Source organism: Propithecus coquereli, unplaced genomic scaffold (assembly GCF_000956105.1).
Source record: "Propithecus coquereli isolate 6110/MARCELLA unplaced genomic scaffold, Pcoq_1.0 Scaffold556, whole genome shotgun sequence".
Taxonomy (NCBI): Eukaryota; Metazoa; Chordata; class Mammalia; order Primates; family Indriidae; genus Propithecus; species Propithecus coquereli.
In genome coordinates this window covers 535795-554332 of record NW_012151463.1, presented here as the reverse complement: position 1 = coordinate 554332, position 18538 = coordinate 535795, and the positions used below count along the sequence as shown (strand labels likewise).

General features: G+C 46.0%; 1 protein-coding gene across 1 annotated transcript in view; it reads right to left on the bottom strand.

Moving 5' to 3' along the window:
• Nucleotides 1-586: 586 nt before the first annotated feature.
• RIMBP2 (RIMS binding protein 2) overlaps nucleotides 587-18538 on the bottom strand; it is an 88905-nt gene continuing 70953 nt past the window's right edge. The window contains exons 14-19 of the mRNA XM_012657652.1: nucleotides 14301-14485; nucleotides 13197-13365; nucleotides 12096-12199; nucleotides 10730-10801; nucleotides 4050-4184; nucleotides 587-3561 (exon numbers count right to left, since the gene is read on the bottom strand). Coding sequence (XP_012513106.1) covers nucleotides 3535-3561; nucleotides 4050-4184; nucleotides 10730-10801; nucleotides 12096-12199; nucleotides 13197-13365; nucleotides 14301-14485 — 692 coding nt within the window. The 3' untranslated portion in view covers nucleotides 587-3534. The remainder of the gene's footprint in view (nucleotides 3562-4049; nucleotides 4185-10729; nucleotides 10802-12095; nucleotides 12200-13196; nucleotides 13366-14300; nucleotides 14486-18538) is intronic.

Below are 18538 nucleotides of genomic sequence, written 5' to 3'. Positions count from 1 at the left end.
AGTGTTTTCACATGTGGATTTTTGGTAACTTAGGAGCCGAGAAATAATCATGCTGTTTTAATTACTGTGCTGACCTGCAGCAGTAGGTCCGTTACAGTCTGTAATGCAAGTGAAGTTGAATTTTTTGTGTTTGCCTAGGTATTGTCTGTTGGGTGAGGCTTCAGGGTACAGAAAAGGTGCCTCCTATGTGCCTCAGTGGAAAGCCTCTGCTTTGGCTGTTTCAAAACTGTTTATACGTAGCTCAGCCTCCTCTATGGAATACTTTACGTGTAGTGTTGGATTTATTTTGGTATTCTCATACGAATTTGACTTCTTTTTTAGATATTTTTATTACTGCTGTTGTCTAACGTAAGCTGTATGTCCTTGTTGCGTAATCCGAGGCCTAATTTAAGTCAGTGTAGCGCGTTATAAATTTCACTTGAATTCTAAAGTTGCCAAAGGAAAATGTTAACAAATTTGGTTTGAATTCACCCTGGAAGTCTGTCTGTACATGAGTATTTCTCACATACAAGAAATACTGAGTGGACTGTTGTCAAGATTATTTTTGAGAGGTGTTTAAAACAAAGATACAGAATAAACAGTATTGTATAAAATAACAAATTTTATTTCTAGAAAATAGTTTACACTAACTGTACACATGCACACACCCACACAGAGTTTAACCACACATTGAGTAATTTCCTTTTAATAAATCTACCACATATTATATTACAATTTATAATAGTTTTTGAAGACACAATGGGGAAAGCTTTATCATTCATTTTATAAACCGTCCATAAATTACAAAAGAAAGGCAGTCTGAAAAGTATGTATAAAGAGTAAAAACAATTTACAAGTGGACAAGAATTACAAAATAGTAACCATCAAATACATCTGCCAGCAACTTTGTAAGTCTTTTGTTCAAATGCCAATGATGGTGGGTATGGAATCATTTTGAACAGATTTTAGGATGTTTTTGGTGTGGCTTATGTACTATGTGGATTACTTGACGTGTGTGTGCTGTTCACTGTTGATTATGTGGATATGGCATTTTGACAAATAATGAAAGTAACAGAAATCCATATGCCACGAAATATAACACTGAAAGCAATGAAGATTATCACCTTTCTGGTAGGTTGGAGTACTGGTGCTTTACCAAAGTTACTTTCTCTCCTTTTCTCTTTTTTGAATGATTAGGTAAACATTTTCTATGTGTTGCCTGGCTTGCTTTGAAAGACTAAAACCAGTGTCTTAAAATGCACAGCCTGTACAACTTGGTTTCGAGCCATTGTGTCAGTGAGGATGAAGACCACTGAATGCACAACACATACAAAGTATACACTGTATTTTTTATTAGACAGTACAAATCATTGTGCATTTATAAGGCAGAACATCAAGGCGAATTAAACTAGGAATTTCAAGACCAGAGTTAAAGTGAAAGTTATGCATTATGAGGCAAGCATTTTGAAAAGGGAGAAAGGTTGAAAATCATTCCTTTACGCGTGGATGACAAATGCACAAAGACTGGAATTACAGGTAGGGAGTGAGCTACAAATAGCTATTCGCCCCCCTGTTTGTAAATAAGACATCCCCTCCCACCTCCCAATCAGACCTTGGACAAAGAGCAGAGTGTCAGCGGTGACCGAGAGAGAGCAACAGCCCCTCTTTGTTCTCGCGGTTGGTTTAAAGTGGATGGTAGTGCAAAAGTGCATTTCTCTACTGGTGTCAGGGGAGAAGATTGTTTTTTTGGGAAGTACTTGAGTCATGAAAGCCCTAGTTTGGAATTAAAGAAAATTACATAGATTTGGAAGTTGTCCATAGCACATGAATCATTTCACTGCACCCAGCTTTTTCAGCAGTTTCTTGCCTTTGGAAAGCAGCCCCTTTTTCTTTTTCGAGGACATTTCCCTGCCTCTCCCAGGACTACCAGAACCCATAGATGACGGAGGTGACCCCGAATGGAGATGGACTGTGGGGGATGGAGCTCTCCTTGCTGTCCCTGAACCCTCAGGAGGAACCTAGTAGGTACATTGTGACAGTTTATTGAGTGTGTGAGCGCCAACAACAGCAATTCACTTGGTAACATCGTACTGCCCCGATTCCCACCAGGAAAGAAAAACGGGGTGGTTCATTTCTTCTTTCAATTTTAAACGTATGCCATGAGAAGCGAACACCCTCTCCCAAAGCACGTCAGAGAGAGAGCGTCTAGCCATAAATGTTTGGTTTTCAGTTTGTCTTGGGGGAGGGGGTGGCCATTGATTTGGCAAAACAAAGGTAATAATTTATAAGTTAAGACCAAAAGCAGGGTTGGAAAAAAGTTATTTTAAACTAGGTTGATAGTAAAGTTGGCCGAGTACCCATCAGTAATCTTAAAGGGAATTTTGCTGTATTTGAAAACTATTTGATTATATAAAATCCTGATATTGTTAAAGTGCATTCTTGGGTTAGTATATTATAGAAATATTGGAGATGGCACACTGGTTGAAAGAAAAAAAAAACTAAAATGAACCTTAATTACAATCAAAGAAAGCTTAAAGGCCCTTATTTGGATGCTTTTGTTATTTCCAAATCATTGAACGTGAATTTTTCTCACTGTGTAACACATGGTAATATTTCAATATACTGTAAGTGCTTAATCAACAGTGCTTCAAAGGGGTAGAATTTTCTTGTATGTTGCATAACAACTTTACCTCACTTGATTTTTGCAGTTAAATACATGCCTAAGCTTATATCATACCGTCATTGCTCTAGTTCCCTAGCCTCTCCAGAGCAAACCGCTTGCTAATATGAGTGTTCATTATTCAGCAGGCAAATATAAGCCAAGGGGCTTCAAGCTTGCTTGGATTTAAAATCAAGGTCTAATTCTAATGGAAAACACCTAGGAAAGCATCCCAAAGTACACCTGAAGATACCAGCTATTCCGTCTAATGCAATCATTTGAGCTGCATGTTTCATAAAACTTAGTATTGCATTGGTATACCAACAAATTGGTCTGTCACCAACTTCTGCATGTTTGGAACGGTTGTGCTTTGAGGAGCAGCACAGTGCTCTCGTAAGGTGGAGCGAGGGCCACAGGGTTCAGAGCCAACACTAGATCATCTTTGTTCACTACTCATGTGCTTGATCTTAAATTATTCTAAGTAAAACTTCCTATAGTAAACATATTTGTTAGGTTGTGCTTTTTCCAAGAGTGGCTAACAATGCAATATGCAGCTTTAATTATGAGTAGACATTGGAATACTCTATGTAAACAAACAATTAGCTTCTTAAGAAATATGTTCCCAATGTTGGCCTTTCAAATATTCTTACTGTAAATAGTAGGAAATTATTTTTAAAGATGATTTGTTTCACTGTAAATTCAGTTGCTTTACAACTGAGACCAAGTAATATCCTAATACTTTAGGTCCAATAATGTTTTGAGACATATTTCTTTTCTTTTTTTTAACCCCACAGTGAAGCCTTAAGTCTACCGCATTGGTCCATTTAAGGTAGCTTAAGTTGGTATCTTTATAGGTAACTTCAGTTGCTCACTTACGTGAAGGCTACATTGCCTGATTAAGGTGTGAAATGAACACTCTTCTTCTGTGTCCAAGCAGATGAGCAAAGAAATAAAAATATATAATATATAAAAATATAATATATAAAAACTCGCAGTGATGAAATAAAATAAAAATGAGATACTAAACATGAATGTAATCTAATAGTTAAATATGCTTAGGAAGCTCTTGGATCTTTGTCAAAAGGACTAAAATCCTAACAGGGCAAACAGCCATTCTTGCCCACTGAACCTGAAGGGCTCTCCCCTCGTCACTCTTAAACTGAACGTGTATCTAAAATGTAGATGGGACGTTCCTTTGTGAGTCAAGCCAGGTTAGAGTTGAAAGGGTTATTTTTTAGTGAAACAAGTAACATTTAGAATTAAGAATTTTTAGGCACAACCCCCATGGAAGGGCAGAGAAAAATTCAGGGTATATGCTTTTCGGCCCAAGATATAAAAATATCAGTGCACAGACTGCGTTAGAGCACACGGCAACACGGGACAGGGTTAGAAAGGCCAAGTGGTCGCTTACCCTTTTTGCCTTGGAGCGCGCTGGTGCTTCCTGAGAGTGGTGGGACGGAGCGTCAGAAAGGTAGACCTCCACGTCGGCAGGCACTTCTTCCAGGAAGTTTGACGGTACAAGGCCTTTCTGCCCATTCAGCTCCCCCTAAAAACACAGGGGTGAGTCAAAGAACTATTTATTTTTCCAGAAACCCACTTACTGCTTTAGGTAAAGGAATACAGCTCAAAGTTGAGATGCGTGGCACGTTTGTTCTGGTTCGAAAGAGGTGGGATGGGAAGAGGCTCTAGATCAGCGTTCCCAAACCTGATCGTGAAAACCACCTCAGCGACACGAGGGGGCCGGGACCCTCTCCTGGGGTCCTGATTTTGCCTGTCTGGGGAGGAGCTTGGTGGTTCTTAGGATCCGGCTCCTGTAGGAAATGCTCAGTTAGTGGTTCTCAAGCCTGGCTGACCTCGGAGTCCCTACAGGGCTTTTAAATCTCTCAGTGGGGGGGCGGGGGAGAGAGAGGGAGGTTTGTCAGTGGGACGAAGCCACAGTTAGACTGGAGGCGTAAGTCCTGGTGTGCTGTTGCACGGTAGGGTGACTCCAGCGAACAGTGATGTGTATTTCAGCATAGCTAGGAGAGAGGATTTTGAATGTTCTCACCACAAAAACAGTAAATATGAGGTGATGGGTACACTAATTAGCCTGATTTGATCATTATACAATGTATGTACTGAAATATCACATTGTACCCCACAAATATGTACAATTTTGTATCAATTAAAAACAAAACTTTAAATAAAATATCCCTCAGGCACACCATTCTGGACCAATTACATCTATCTTCAGGGGTGGTGAACAGGTGAGCCTAACACGCCAGCAAGTTGAAGAGCCACTGACCTGTGCTTGGTTGTTTTTCTTCCCGCTTATGCATGGATACACTCTCCCTGCGAACATTCAAACGACGTGGAGAAAATGAAAGTGTCTGTTGACACCTCACAGGTTACTGCTCCAGGTGGGTACACATCCTTCCCGACCTTGCTACTCATTTACATATCTGTGCCTGTGCATAGTTAGGGTCCAGATCCCTAACTCCACCTGCCTGGTGGTCGACTGCACCAAGGGGCTCACAAACCCAAAGTTCAAAGTGACCAACCCCAAACAGCATGGGTTTCTGTTCACAAGGTCTGGGGAGTGACAACATAAAAGGTCAGTCTACTACATCAAAAACAACTGCATCAAAGGACACAATGAGCAGAGTGATAAGGCAACCTACAGAACTGGAGGACATTTACAAATCATATCTGTTAAAGGATGATACCCAAAATATCTAAAGAACTTCAACAAAAAGACAAAATCCAATTAAAAAATAAACATTTCTCCAAAAAGATTCAGAGGGCCAACAAGCACATGAGAATATGCTCATCACTAATCATTAGGGAACTGCAAATCAAAACCCCACAAAGCCACCTCCTACCATTAGGTTGGCTGCTATCAAGAAAAACCAGAACAGAAATAACTCTTGGTGAAGATGTGAAGACACTGGAACCTCGTGCACTGCTGGTGGGAATGTCAGATGGTGCAGCAGCTTTTGAAAACAGTACAGCAGTTCCTCAAAAGTAGAATTGCCATGTGATCCAACAATGCCGCTTCTGAATATATACCTGAAAGAACTGAAAGTGGTGTCCCAAAGAGATACCTGTACGCCCAAGTTCACAGCTGCAGTATTTGCACAGTCAAAAGGTAGACGAAACCCAGGTGTTGACTGGACGAATGAATAAACAAAACATGCTATATACATAGAATGGAATAGTATTCAGCCTTAAAAAGGAAAAAAATCTGACACACCCTACAGGTGGATGAACCTTGAGAACATCATTATGCTAAGTGAAGTCAGTCAGTCACAAAAGGACAAATACTGTAGGATCCCCTTACACGAGGTCCCGAGTGTATCAGATGCAGAGACAAAGTAGAATGGAGCTTGCCAGGGTCTGGGAGGGTGATATGGGGAGCTAGTGTTTAACGGGTTCAGAGTTCTACTTTTGCAAGATAAAAGCGTTTGGAGGAGGACGATGGTGATGGCTGCACAGCATGAATGTGCGGAACACTACTGGACTGGACACTTAAAAATGGTTCAGATGGTAAATTCTGTTATGTAGATTTTGCCACAGACATAAAAAACTGACGACAAAAAAAGCAGCCCCGTGTACCTTGCACGTCTTCCTGTCCGACAATCCTGCCCAGTGCAGAGGTGCTGCCCCACACACTACCCAGCCCACTCTTCTGCTTGGACCTTGAAGATCCCCTCTCGGATTCATCCTTGGGCCCCTCAGTCTCTCTCCCGGGCCCCATTATTAGCTCATCCTTCTCTGCAGGTGTAACTTAAGGGACTTTCCAGACAGTCTGTGCTGTTAACTGTACACGTACCTCTGGAGGTCTCTTCCTCTCGAGGGTTTCCAATACTCCCTACGTAGGGGGACACTCAAATTTATGTCCAGCCCAGTCTCCTCAGCAGGTCCAGCACCGCCAGCTTTCCCCTCCAGCCTTGGCAAAGACACTTCCTTTGGGTGAGCACCAGAGTGGCTGGCTTGTATTTCTATGAAAACCCACAGCTTTACGCACAAATCTCTGCCAGTATCAACGCTCACACCAAAGAGGCCTGTGCAAACCGACCTACGCCAAGTCCTGCAGCTCCGGGCCCCAGGCCCCAGGCCAGCCCCTGCTCTGGCCCACGGAGCAGATCGTGAGTGGAACTGCCTGCACCGCTCTCTCTCTCTCTCTGGCCCTTTGGGCCTGACACGCAGAGTCCTATTAAAGCACTGGTCAGAAGGGCACAAGGACCACATCACCACCTCCTCGCCCCTGCTGCCTCCCGCGCTGTGCCACCACTCGGGGTCTGTGGCACGACTGCTTCCGCACGAGTCACATTCCAGCGACAGGCTCGGATGTCCTGTTCGTACTCCTTGAGCTCCTAAACCACATTTTCTGTTCAACTGTGTCCTTGTCCCTGTGTTGCCAAGGGTGCTCGTCACCGTGGTCAGAATCTGGGGCTGCTCCCGGAGGACACACCTTCCCCCCAAATGACAGTCTGAGCCCCGCGTAAGGTCATCTTGACTCTGCCTGTGTCTGGCTTCTCCGACACCGTCCCAGTTCAGGCCGCGTTCCCCGCCCCCAGCCCCACCCCGCCTCCCTCGAAATCTGCCTTTAAAACCCTTCACAGAGCAGCTTTTTCTGCAAGAAAACTCTGTCTGGACACTATCCTCCCTACGGGCCCTCTGTCATCTGATCTCTGCCCCTCTCCCGAGCCTCCTTCCATTTCTGTATTTAAGGCCAAATGTTAACCATCCAGAGACCCGATATCCAACCAGAACTGGGATGGGCTGAAAGGCAGAAAACGTCAAAACCTGTTCTCCCCCCTCTCTTCTCCGTGCCCTGGGCGGCCTGACGCCCAACCCTGTCTTCATGCTTTCGAGGCCCCTTCACGGACCCCTTTCGACACATGAAGTATGTGATTTAATATTTGGGGTGTGGAGACGCTGGGCCATGCAAGGACAGCATGAGGTCTAAGATATTATGGGGTGCTGGAAGTCTTGAAGGATCAGAGGCACTGACTTAGGGAGGGTGACGGAGATGAGGGAAGAGCAAAGGGAGGAAGGCCGGCCAGGGTGGCGGGCGGGGCCTCACGCCCTGCTCACACACGCCCTTCCCCACGGCTGTGCTGAGAAGAGGACGGGAGGACCCTACGGTATTGGGACCCATCAAACATTGGAGAGTTGGCGCTCCTTAGATGTTTAAGACTAGACGTGTCAGAGAGTAAGAGTTCCAAGAAATCTAAGATTTTTGGTATAAATTAGGGGTTCCCTGTTATTGTTGATCAAATAAGAAATAATAAAAGCAAACAGACTGGACTGGGCAGTCCATGCAGTGAAACCGACCAACAAAATGATACTACGACTATCTGGAGGAGAGAGAAAAAGCTAATTTAGATCTGATTCCCACTATAAGATAAAAACTTAGGCAAGACTTTTCAAGAAAGTGAAGAAGGTAAAACTTAGGAATAGAAACATGCAGATAACAAATTAGAAAAGTATTTTAAAACTTTGAGAAAATACCGTGCCAATTCTGATCATACACTTGACAATCTAAATGAAAGGCATGTTTTTCTAAATATACAAAAAACTTTTAAAAATTGACTCAATAAGAAGCTACCCATTTAAGCAAATGAAAACTTGTGCAACCACATCCTAAAAAGATACTGAACCTAAAAGATTTTCTAATAACCTTCAAACAACAGTAATTCCATGTTATGTAATCTGTTCCAGAGCATAAAAAAGATTGGAAGATTCTTATTCAGTAATTCTAGCATAATCCTGACACCGAAAACCACAGCAAAAATACTCCAAAGAATACAGACCAATATTATTTCTGGAATACAAATATATTAATAACTTCTGAATAAAATGCTAGCAAATCAAATCCAGTGCTTTAAAGAAATAATTATATATGATGACCAGTAATTTACTGATGAAAAATAAGCATAGCAAACTAAAACAGGATACTTTCTTAAACTATAAAGACCATCTACCTTTACGGATAGTCTAGCCTGTGTATAATAGTGTGAAATATTAGTGGTATTCCTCCTAAAACACATGACAAGTCACAGATTCCCGCACCATCGTTACTCAGAATTATTCTGAATGATGCAGTAAGATGATAAAAAGAGACGACAATTATAAGTATTGGTGAAGAAGAGACAAAATAGTCACGATTTGGGGGACGCAAGGGAATCAAATGACAACAGATATAAATAAATGCATTCAGAAATGATTTGTGGGAACGCACACATTTCCAACATATTTTCTAAATAACCATTGGAATATACACCGGGGGGTGGGGGAATCATTGAAAATAGCAATAAGATCTGTAAAATTCATGAGATGAACTTGTAACATATAAAGGATGTGTAAGAATAAATCGATGAATCTTTCCTGACAGATGAAAGGGAAAATTTTAAAAAAGGACGCACGTGCCATTTGTCAGAATTGAAAGACAATATTATAAGATGTCAGTTTTCCTCTAGTTTAATCCACAAACCAAATGCACCTCTAGACAAAAAATTATGGGTTTGCTGTGGGGGTGGGACTCTGTACAAAATGATTCCTCCCGAATATCTAAATGCATTATAAAAATACAGTAATTGAGACAGCATAGAGTAATATAAAAGTTTATGAAGAGTCTCTGCATTTATATGCTCTAAGGAATTTAATATATATAATAAAGCTAATAGGCTGGGCACAGTAGCTGACACCTGTAATCCTAGCACTTTGGGAGGCCAAGCCAGGAGGATTGCTTGAGGCCAGGAATCCGAGACCAGCCTGAGCAAGAACAAGACCCCATGTCTACAAAAAAAAATAGAACAATTAGCCGGGCATGGTGGTGCCCGCTTGTAATTCCAGCTACTCGGGAGGCTGAGGCAGGAGAATCACTTGAGCCCAGGAGTTTGAGGCTGCTGTGAGCTACGATGACACCACTGTACTCTGGCCTGAGCAGCAAGGCGAGACCCTGTCTCAAATTTTTAAAAAAATTTTTTTAAGAAGGGAAAGCACACATTATTTAATAAATGGTATTGAGACACTAGTTCTCCCAACTAAGAAAAAAATAAAGTTAGCCACTTGAAATTTACATACGAAAAATGAAACTATAAAATCAATGAAGCAAAACACAGTGCTTATTTCTAACACCTTGAAGAACTTTTTAAGGATGACCAACCCCCAAGGGCAGAAAAATCAGACCACATACAAACTTAAAATTTTTGCCAGAAAAAATAAGGAAACAAAAATAACGAAAAGTTTAAAAGTAGAGGATGATCTAGAAAGAAATATTGCAACAAATGTGACAAAGTATGAATTTGCAACAAATGTGACAAAGTACAAGTATCCTAAGTACTACAATCTTAAAAATCAGAAACCAGGCAGAGAAGGGAGGCTGGAAATTCCACATGGGGTTGAGGTTGCAAAATCTGCTTGACTCAAAGAGAAATTTGCCATGTCAGGGCTTAGTAGTTTCTTGGCCACTCTGATTTGAAAAAAAAAAAAAAAGTGGGGGTAGGTGGAAGCATAATGCAAGGTGGGCCCCCCACTGGGCTCTCCACCACTGCATGGGGTGGGCAGGGGCCAGCCACCTCCTAAGTGGCCCTGTGGGCTTCTGGTCAGTGCTCCAGGGAATGGGGGAGACGCACTCCGTGGGAACAGGAAAGGCAGCAGACGGCCCAGGCACTGCTAACAGTGGCTCGCTGGAACTCTGGGATGGAAGGTACAGGAGGAGTTTTAAAATCTATGGGGTTTTCTTTCTTTCCTGTTTGTTTGTATTTCTTACTTTCCCTGTAAGAAAATTTATTTCTTACCTATGCAATAAAACATCTGGAAAATTGTTTTATAGAGGTTTGGGTGGCAACAATTTTTGAATGTAAGAATATCAGTGCACTTACTTTGTTGACAGTTTACACATACTGAAAATGCCATCATTCGCAAAGAAAGAACATTGAAGATCACCTTACCGGCTTTCTACGTTACATACAACTCAGTGAAGAGAGACGAGCAAATGAGGCGACCTTTTCAGCAAACCACAGCTAGCATCAAGAGAACAGACAAGCAAAAAAAGAATGCAAAATGAATGAAATGCTGCCTCCTGATGGTTCAAAAACTTACATAATAAAATCCATCTTCATCAATTTCACCAAAAACAGTAATAATATCTCCCGTGCAAAATGTAAGTTCAGCCTGGAGAAAGGGAACATAAAGTTAACAGTCTTTTCCTGCGCAAAGTAGTTGTTCTAAAAACTTAACGGACATTGGTGACTCGGACGGGGAGGGTGGCGGGGGCTGCGGGATGGAAAGTCACCCATCAGGTTCGACGCGCACCGTCCAGGTGACGGCATGCTAAACGCCCAGACTTCTCCACTGTGCGGTTCACACGCAACAAAAACCACTTGTACCCCCTGAATCTATGTAAATTAAAAAAATACTTTTGATTTTAAAAAAATAAGTTTTTTGTGATTTCTCTTACTATTTGAGAAATTTTGGTATTAATCTACTCTTTTAGCCAAATAAAGAGGAAAGGCACAAAGCTAACAAGTGGCTCTATGCATCGTCTTCTAGAAAGTAAATACAAATCCAGATAATGTCAACCTGAAAGGAAAATGCTGCAGTGCTTTCATTTTTGGCCAAAATTCAAGATTATTACTGTTTTCTATTGGTAATACATTTTTAAAACTAGTGAAAGTTAACTTTAAAAACCTGGAACATCAGAGAAAAGGACCATTGCATAAGCGTCCTTTCACTCAGTATTAAAAAGTCTACCCGATTATTAACTAAATGCCTGTTTATTAAGTGACTACTCTGCGCCGTGGACCAGCCTCGAGGCAGGGACGCAGTGCTGAGAAAGTCTCCCCGTCCTCAGCCATCAGACTGCCCAGCACACTGCAGCCAGTTACGCAGCAGAACGTGGAAACAGAAACCTAGTAGAGCACACTTTAAAAAGAAACCAGCGTCTTATTTCTAACCATGAAAATGAGACAATGAAGTCCATGAGTGTCTAAGCAAGAGCTCCGCAGAGCGAAGACCTCATCTTTCACCTCTGAAGGCGGATGGCGGTCGGCCTTCGTGAAGCCGGGGAGCCCAGGATGGACCAGGCCTCGTGCACCTAGCACATCGCTGCTGTCCCCTCTGCTTTTCTGTTAATGTCAGGGGACCTTATTGCTTTGCTGTTCTTCGCTGACCACCTGCGATGGGTTTCTGCTCGTCTCCCAGAGACGACCCTACGCTGCCATCCCCATCAGATGTGGGTCACAAATTGCTCTTTCTGTAGCAGGACAGGAAAATCGGGCCCCGGGGAACAAGACGCCTCCTGTCCACACTGGCCATTCATTGGCCTGGTGGCCCTTCCCACGACGGCCCACGGGCAGGGGCGAGGGCTGAGGGCACACGGTTTCAGGGTGGTGGGTCCAGAGCAGCTCTGCCCGTGCGGGTGCACGGTGTGGGTTGGGGCGGTAGGGAGGGGACACGGGGCTGGCACCTCCACGTCCACGTTGGGCGAGCTTTCTCTCGGGTCGTAGTCGTACAGAGCCACCATTCTCCGTGTCGACACCGCGTGATGCCTGCCACTCCTCCTGCTTCTCTCTGCGTAGGTCACAAGGGGGACAGGAAAGCCACGTAAAGTCATTCCAAAATCAGCAGTATCCCCCTTCTACTGCCACACTGGGCCAACGTGACGGAGACCTACCATCGTGTAAAAGCCCCATGCTCCTGGGCGCAATCCTTAGAAAATGCTCTGCCTTGGGCCAGTGGCCTCAGACCCCACATTCTGACACTTTCGCCCTAGTACTCTTCCCCCTTCCCAGAACGTAAAACGTGAGCTATTGATATGCGTAAGAGGGTTAGTGAAGTTGGAGGTTGCTGCGAGCTAGGCTGATGCCACTGCACTCCAGCCCGGGCAACACAGTGAGACTCTGTCTCCAAAAAAAAGAAAAGTGCATCTAATGTTTTGAAATATTAATCCTTAAATATAATACAAATGACATGAACTGATCTCTCCATAGCTATTTAGAAAAAGTAGAGACTCTTTTAATGAGTAGATTTTCTCTGCACTTGGTGAAAAAAACAAAGATCATAAATGTCACGTTACTTAAAACTCACTGAAAATAGTTTTCTCTTTTCTCACTGGTGCTTGCAGACTGGTTCCAGATAAATGACGTCTAGTGTCTATCCAAATCAAAGAGTAATGAGTTTTTGTGCCTTTTAGAGAAGCAAAATCCACCTGAAGAATGGAAGGTGTAGCACTACCCGTCACCCCTGGATGTTTATCATACACAGGCTGATGTTCAAGGACGTTACCAAAAAGCAGTTAATCATTTGTTTTCTAGATGTGATAGACTTTGAGCAAGCAAGGCTGTACTCCATCTTTCATCAGAAGATCATCTGTGTTTCCGCAAGCATTCAGGTGTGTGTATGTCCCTGAATGCAGGCGCGCTGCGACCCTGGTTTGTAGAGTGGTGAATTTTCACACGACTCTAGCACGCGCAGAGATGCAAACTGGGGTCTCCTCACCTCCCGCTCCGAGCTGCAGGCGCTTCGCGCCGTGAGACGCATCGGCCACGGCTGAGCGGGGTCCGCTTACCTATCTTCTCCACAGGCGTGTTCAGAGGGAGGAAGCCTTGTCTGAGAAGCTGATCCATCATCTCCTCGTCGTCTGCCTGGATCTCGGAGACCATGTTGCACGGAATGAGGCCGAGCCGGGCACAGGTCTCCCCGCGGTAGAACCCGTCGGCATCTTTATCACCGTAAACCTAGAGCCGCGGGGAAAATCAAACAGGTTACGGCGTTGGTCCAGAAATATCCATCGGCCCCACTTACAGTGGAGTCGCGTGTACAGTGAGGAATATCCTTAGCACGTACTTGCAGAATGGCCCAGGTCACCTACGTAAATTGCCCCCGGCCTGCCGTGGATGCGGACGTGTGACCCTCACTCGGTGACCCCGGGGTTTGGGCAACTTGCTGAGCTCCCCATCTGACGGGCCTCTGCTCGGCTGAACTCAGGCAGGTAAAGGCACGCGGGGCGAGACCACGCTGCACGCGGAAGGGCTGCGTCGGCCGCACGTAGCGGTGCTTCCGTCCCCCCGAAGTGGGCTCCCCCGTCACAAGACAGAGCCGCGCGCCAGGCACTCTGACCACTGTCAAACGCTGGCTGTCTGGACGTGCTCCGAAGTTGTGAACCAGGGTTCAAGGCCCCCTTTCTCCTCCCCTACGGGGCTGCACGCTTCCTCTCACTCCCCGACTCTGGACTCACACGGCCCCTCCTCTCAGAAGGCAGGACAGGAAAGGGGACAGGAAACAGCCCACCCGTCTGGTTGTGTCAAGGGTCTAAGGCGTGGTGACCCCAGCCTCGCTCCCTCCCCTCTTCCTCCTGGCCTGCCTGCGGCTTAGGTCTTGTGCGGTGAGAAGTCTTTTTCTCAACGACACAGGACCTAATGGAGTCTGTGGTCCACAGGACATATCTAGGCGTGTCTGTGTGCACGTGTGCGTGTGTGCACACAACTCTGTAAGGCAAAGCGGTGAAGGCACTGCCCCTTCCCACCCGTGAGCAGACGCCGGGATGACCCCGCCGGGGCAGAGGCCCTGGCCAGCATGGCCGGCACCGGAACGTCTGAGCTGCCCGGCGTCAGGCTCCACCCCGCCGAGCCCAGACCCTCGTGCACCCGCACTGCGTCCCCTTTGAGCCCACCTTGATGATCTGTCCTTCTTTGAAGGGAAGCTCCTCCTCGGCGGCGTCTGGGTTTGGGGACATGGTGAGCGGGTCATAGTCGAAGAGAGCCACAAAGATGCGGGCCCGGAGCTCCTCGGCGCCAGGGTCGGTTTCTGACTCTTCGTAGAAGTCTGGGGAGAGGTGGTCTCGCCCCGAGTACTCGTCTGGGAGCATGTGGGGTGAAGACAGCAACAGGTGAGTCCTCCGGCCATGGCAAGTTTGTGGCTTGGCATGTGGGCGGAAGGGGATCAGGATCCCCGACCAGGGTGGACGGGAGAGATGGGGTAACCGTCCCGAAGCGTGGCCACACCCTGGACCCGGCCACACGTGGGAATTCCCACAGGCGGGTGGCCATCTCCACCCCCGGAGAGGGGGCCAGGTGCAGGTGGGACCCCACGGGACAGCACCCAGGCACCCACGCACTCTGTGAAGTGGAGAACGAGCGCAGCCCGTGTGCAAAATGTGTCTGTATGTCAGTCGAAGTCCGAGAGAGGTGGCCAAGCTGTTCACTTAGCTCTAAATCCTTAACTGGCAACAAGCACATTCTTCACTGCAGCAATGAGCGGTTTCCTGGCAGAATTGGGATTCAACTCCGCCTACCCTCCCGTTTCTAAAACTATCCTTTTTGAAATTCTAATATATATGCATATGTATCACTGGATAGCATTAGATATATATGCATACACATGTATGTGCGTGTATGTGTACAGAGTGACAAACAACCGACAGATAGTACTGTTCTGGTCACACGAGGTGGTCTCAGAACAGCAGCAGGGAAGCAAATGAGGAAACACAGTCAGCCGCAGAGAAGGCAAGGCTGGGAGAGCAGCCCAGTCTAGACTCTGTCACCAGCAGGAGGGAACAGGCGTGGGATGAGAGGACACAGGCGTGCAGAAGGGACCCGACAGGTGGTGGAGAAAGAACCAAGCAATCGGCTTCTTTCACCAGCAAAAAGAAAGAAAGAAAGAGTTTAAAAAGAAAAGCACTTTAGCTGCAGGAAAGGTCGATTTTGAAAATGCAGTGAATTGTTTACACTATTGAAATTCAGGACCTTTTTAGAATGCCTAATCTAAAAATTCAGTAATTTAACTTCTGCCAGGGAATAAAACATTCCCACGGCGGGCGTCGTTAATTGCTTCACACCAGTTTTGATTTTGCTGATGCTCAATGAAAAGACCCAATGACTTTTTCTGGTTGCAAATGTCACCTGGACGCAGGGAGAAGCTAGAGGGCGCCCTCCTGCGACCCGTGAGCGCCGCAGCGCGTGAGCAGGACGCTCGTTCGCGATTGTGCCAGATGCGCGCAAGAAACCGAGCACCGTGCACACGTGACCTGCAGGACGCGGTCCCCGCTGCGGAAACACGTCAGCGGAGCACAGCGCCGCCTCCGGCATTTCCCCAGCGGAGCGCGCGTGGCGACGCCGCGGCGTCACAGCACAGGGGGCAGGAGCGACGTCAGCGTCCTCCTCGAAAACCTCAGTCGCTCCCGCGGCCCACCGAGGAGGGCGCTTGCTCAGTAGCCGCTTACGGTCAAAGACTGTGGCATGTGAAAAACCGCACTTTTACGTCTTTAAGCCCAAAACTGCGTGGACCACAAGGGGCCACACCGCAGGAGGCGTTCAGGCACAGGGACCAAAGGGGACCCCCGAGGCCGGCATCCCGCCCAGAGGGGCAGAACTGCCCCCAGCGGGACGCCGTCTCCTCCTGCGGGTTCCGGGGAGGTGCGGGCCAGGGTGGGGCGAGTCTTGCGCTGGAAGGTGCGTGGCTGCCGTGGGATCACCAGCGCTCTTCCAGAGACGGTGCTCGGCGACGAGCCCCTGCCCGCGGCGGGGACAGCCCGGGCCTGCGGGTGCGCCTGCGGGAATCTGGCCTCCCGGGGGCTGCAGGTTGCGGCGGCGCCGCCGGGCCGCAGGCGGCACTTACCTGCGCGGGCCGCCCGGGGCGGTGGGCACTGCCCGCCCTGCCGTGCCGAGTCCCGGCGCGGGGCCGGGGGCCTGTGCCAGGGGGAGGAGGGGCGGGCTGCGTACCGTGCGGGCGGGCAGGGAGGCCGGGGCTCCTGGCTCGCCGCCGGGGCCGGCTCCCGCGTCCACGGGTGCTGCGAGAACCAGCACCGTCTTCTGCAGGAGGAACGTGCCCCTCGCTACCTGCCCGAGCCCACGCGCCCGCACTGCTACCGTCCGCCGCGACCTCTACGGAGAGAAAGGGAGGCAGCCGTTAAACATGCTCCGCGGCTCCTCAGCTTTGTCCTTGCGGGGAAACCGAGGAAGAGTCTTTTTGTTTTTTTTAAAGGGCCAACCTTTGTTGACGTAGTTACTGATTTTTCATTTTTCCTCTCTAGACACAGAAGGAAACATGGCGTGCCTCCTCACTCCAGAAGCTCAGTGGCCAAAATAATGCAAAATGAGAGACAGTAGAGGACGTTTTCAGAGTCGGTTAGTAAGAATAAAATCCTCTCAAACGCGGTAATGCAGTGTCAGAAGGGTAAACCCTCGGGCCTTCTGTCTGACAGGTAAATAAACGAGATAAGTGCAAAGACCAAAGATTATAAAGGGAAAAACCAAAATCCAATTAAATTTATCTTTGGAGACGTCTACCAATGTTCAGAGGCCCGCCTCATGCTAATCATACAATTTAGGATTTATCAGATGTGGAGCTGTAAAACTTTTGTTTCTTAAATCATGAAGGGCATTGTGTTTTTTCTTAAATGTTGGAAAGGCAGAGAATATTAAAAGTTACAGGATTTTCATTTAATTGTGGAACCATTGCTTATTAAAAATACACCTAGGACGTCTGGTTTACAGACTTGATTTCCTCTGAAAAAGAAAAGCGATGCTTCTGGAATATAGCAGATTTCTAAAATATTAGTTTCTAATATTTTTACAAGAAAAACAGAACTAAGTAAATGAGAACGAGAGGAAGATGGTGTCTGTCTGAACATCACTGGCTGTTCATTCCCTAGGGCTGCTCCCCTTATGTTCCTCCTCCTTAAGGCAGGTTATGAACACATTTCACTATGTTCCCTTCTGAAAATATAATAGGCACTAAGGCATGTGTATGTACGTGTCTGTGTGTAAAGTGTTTGATTTTAATTGTGTTTTTATATGTATTTCTGGGCTGCCACATGATACGAAGTCTGTACAATTAAAGCAAATCTATCATGGATTTATTACTTAACATTTTTTTTAGTTATGTTATTAAGAGGCTTTTTCTTTTGTTTAGGTGTTAACACAGAATTACTCTTTTCAACCAATTTAACAAGTGTCTTACTAAAATTAAGATGTGTCTGGAGTCTTTTGAATTCTTCACCTTAAGAAAAATCCCACTAAAGGGTTGTCTAAGACTGAAGATGAGGCTCACCCTGGCAGGACTGCAAGCACAGGGGTTTTTCCCCTTTGCTTCCTTGCTCAGGCGGGGATTGGCTGCAGCACACGATTTTCAGTTCTACCCTGCGAGACTGGAATAGAAGACCTACCGAGACTCTTCCAAAGGATACCCTTTCTTACCGCCCACAACACTGGCTTTCCATGGCTTGAACCTCAACAGTTCATTCAATGAGCAGTGCCTGTACTCTTCATGACTCACTAAAACTGCAATCAAATGAAGACTCGAAACCAGCTTCAACAGCAGAGTTTTGCAAAACATAGAGCCTTGAACAGGAAGACTGGCCTTTCCCCAACCTGGTTTCTCAAGACAGGGAGTCTCTGAAGGGTCATTTGATTTGAGAGCCAGGAGAACCTATTTAAGCTCTGTAGTTGTTGCAGAAGAAATTACGCACAAAATAAATGAAGATTTGAGATGGTATGCTAGGTTTAGAACACTCCAGAGGAATTTAGGCTCAGCATATATGTAACTGCTATTAATAATTGATCTGTAATAAGTAAAATCAATGTTTTCTGAATCTGTGCATATTTTGTTATTTTTCAGTTAACTGAAAATACTGTGTTTTATAAAGATCTTTAACATTCTATGAAATTTTTATTGATAAAAACATTCTAGGCTGGGCACAGTGGCTCACACCTGTAATCCTAGCACTTTGGGAGGACAAGGCAGGAGGATCACCTGAGGCCAGGAATTCGAGACCAGCCTGGGCAACATAGCAAGACCCCGTCTCTATAAAAAAAAAAATCAAAAAATTAGCCAGGCACGGTGGCATGTGTCTGTAGTCCCAGCTACTCAGGAGGCTGAGGCAGGAGGATCACTTGAGCCCAGGAGTTTGAG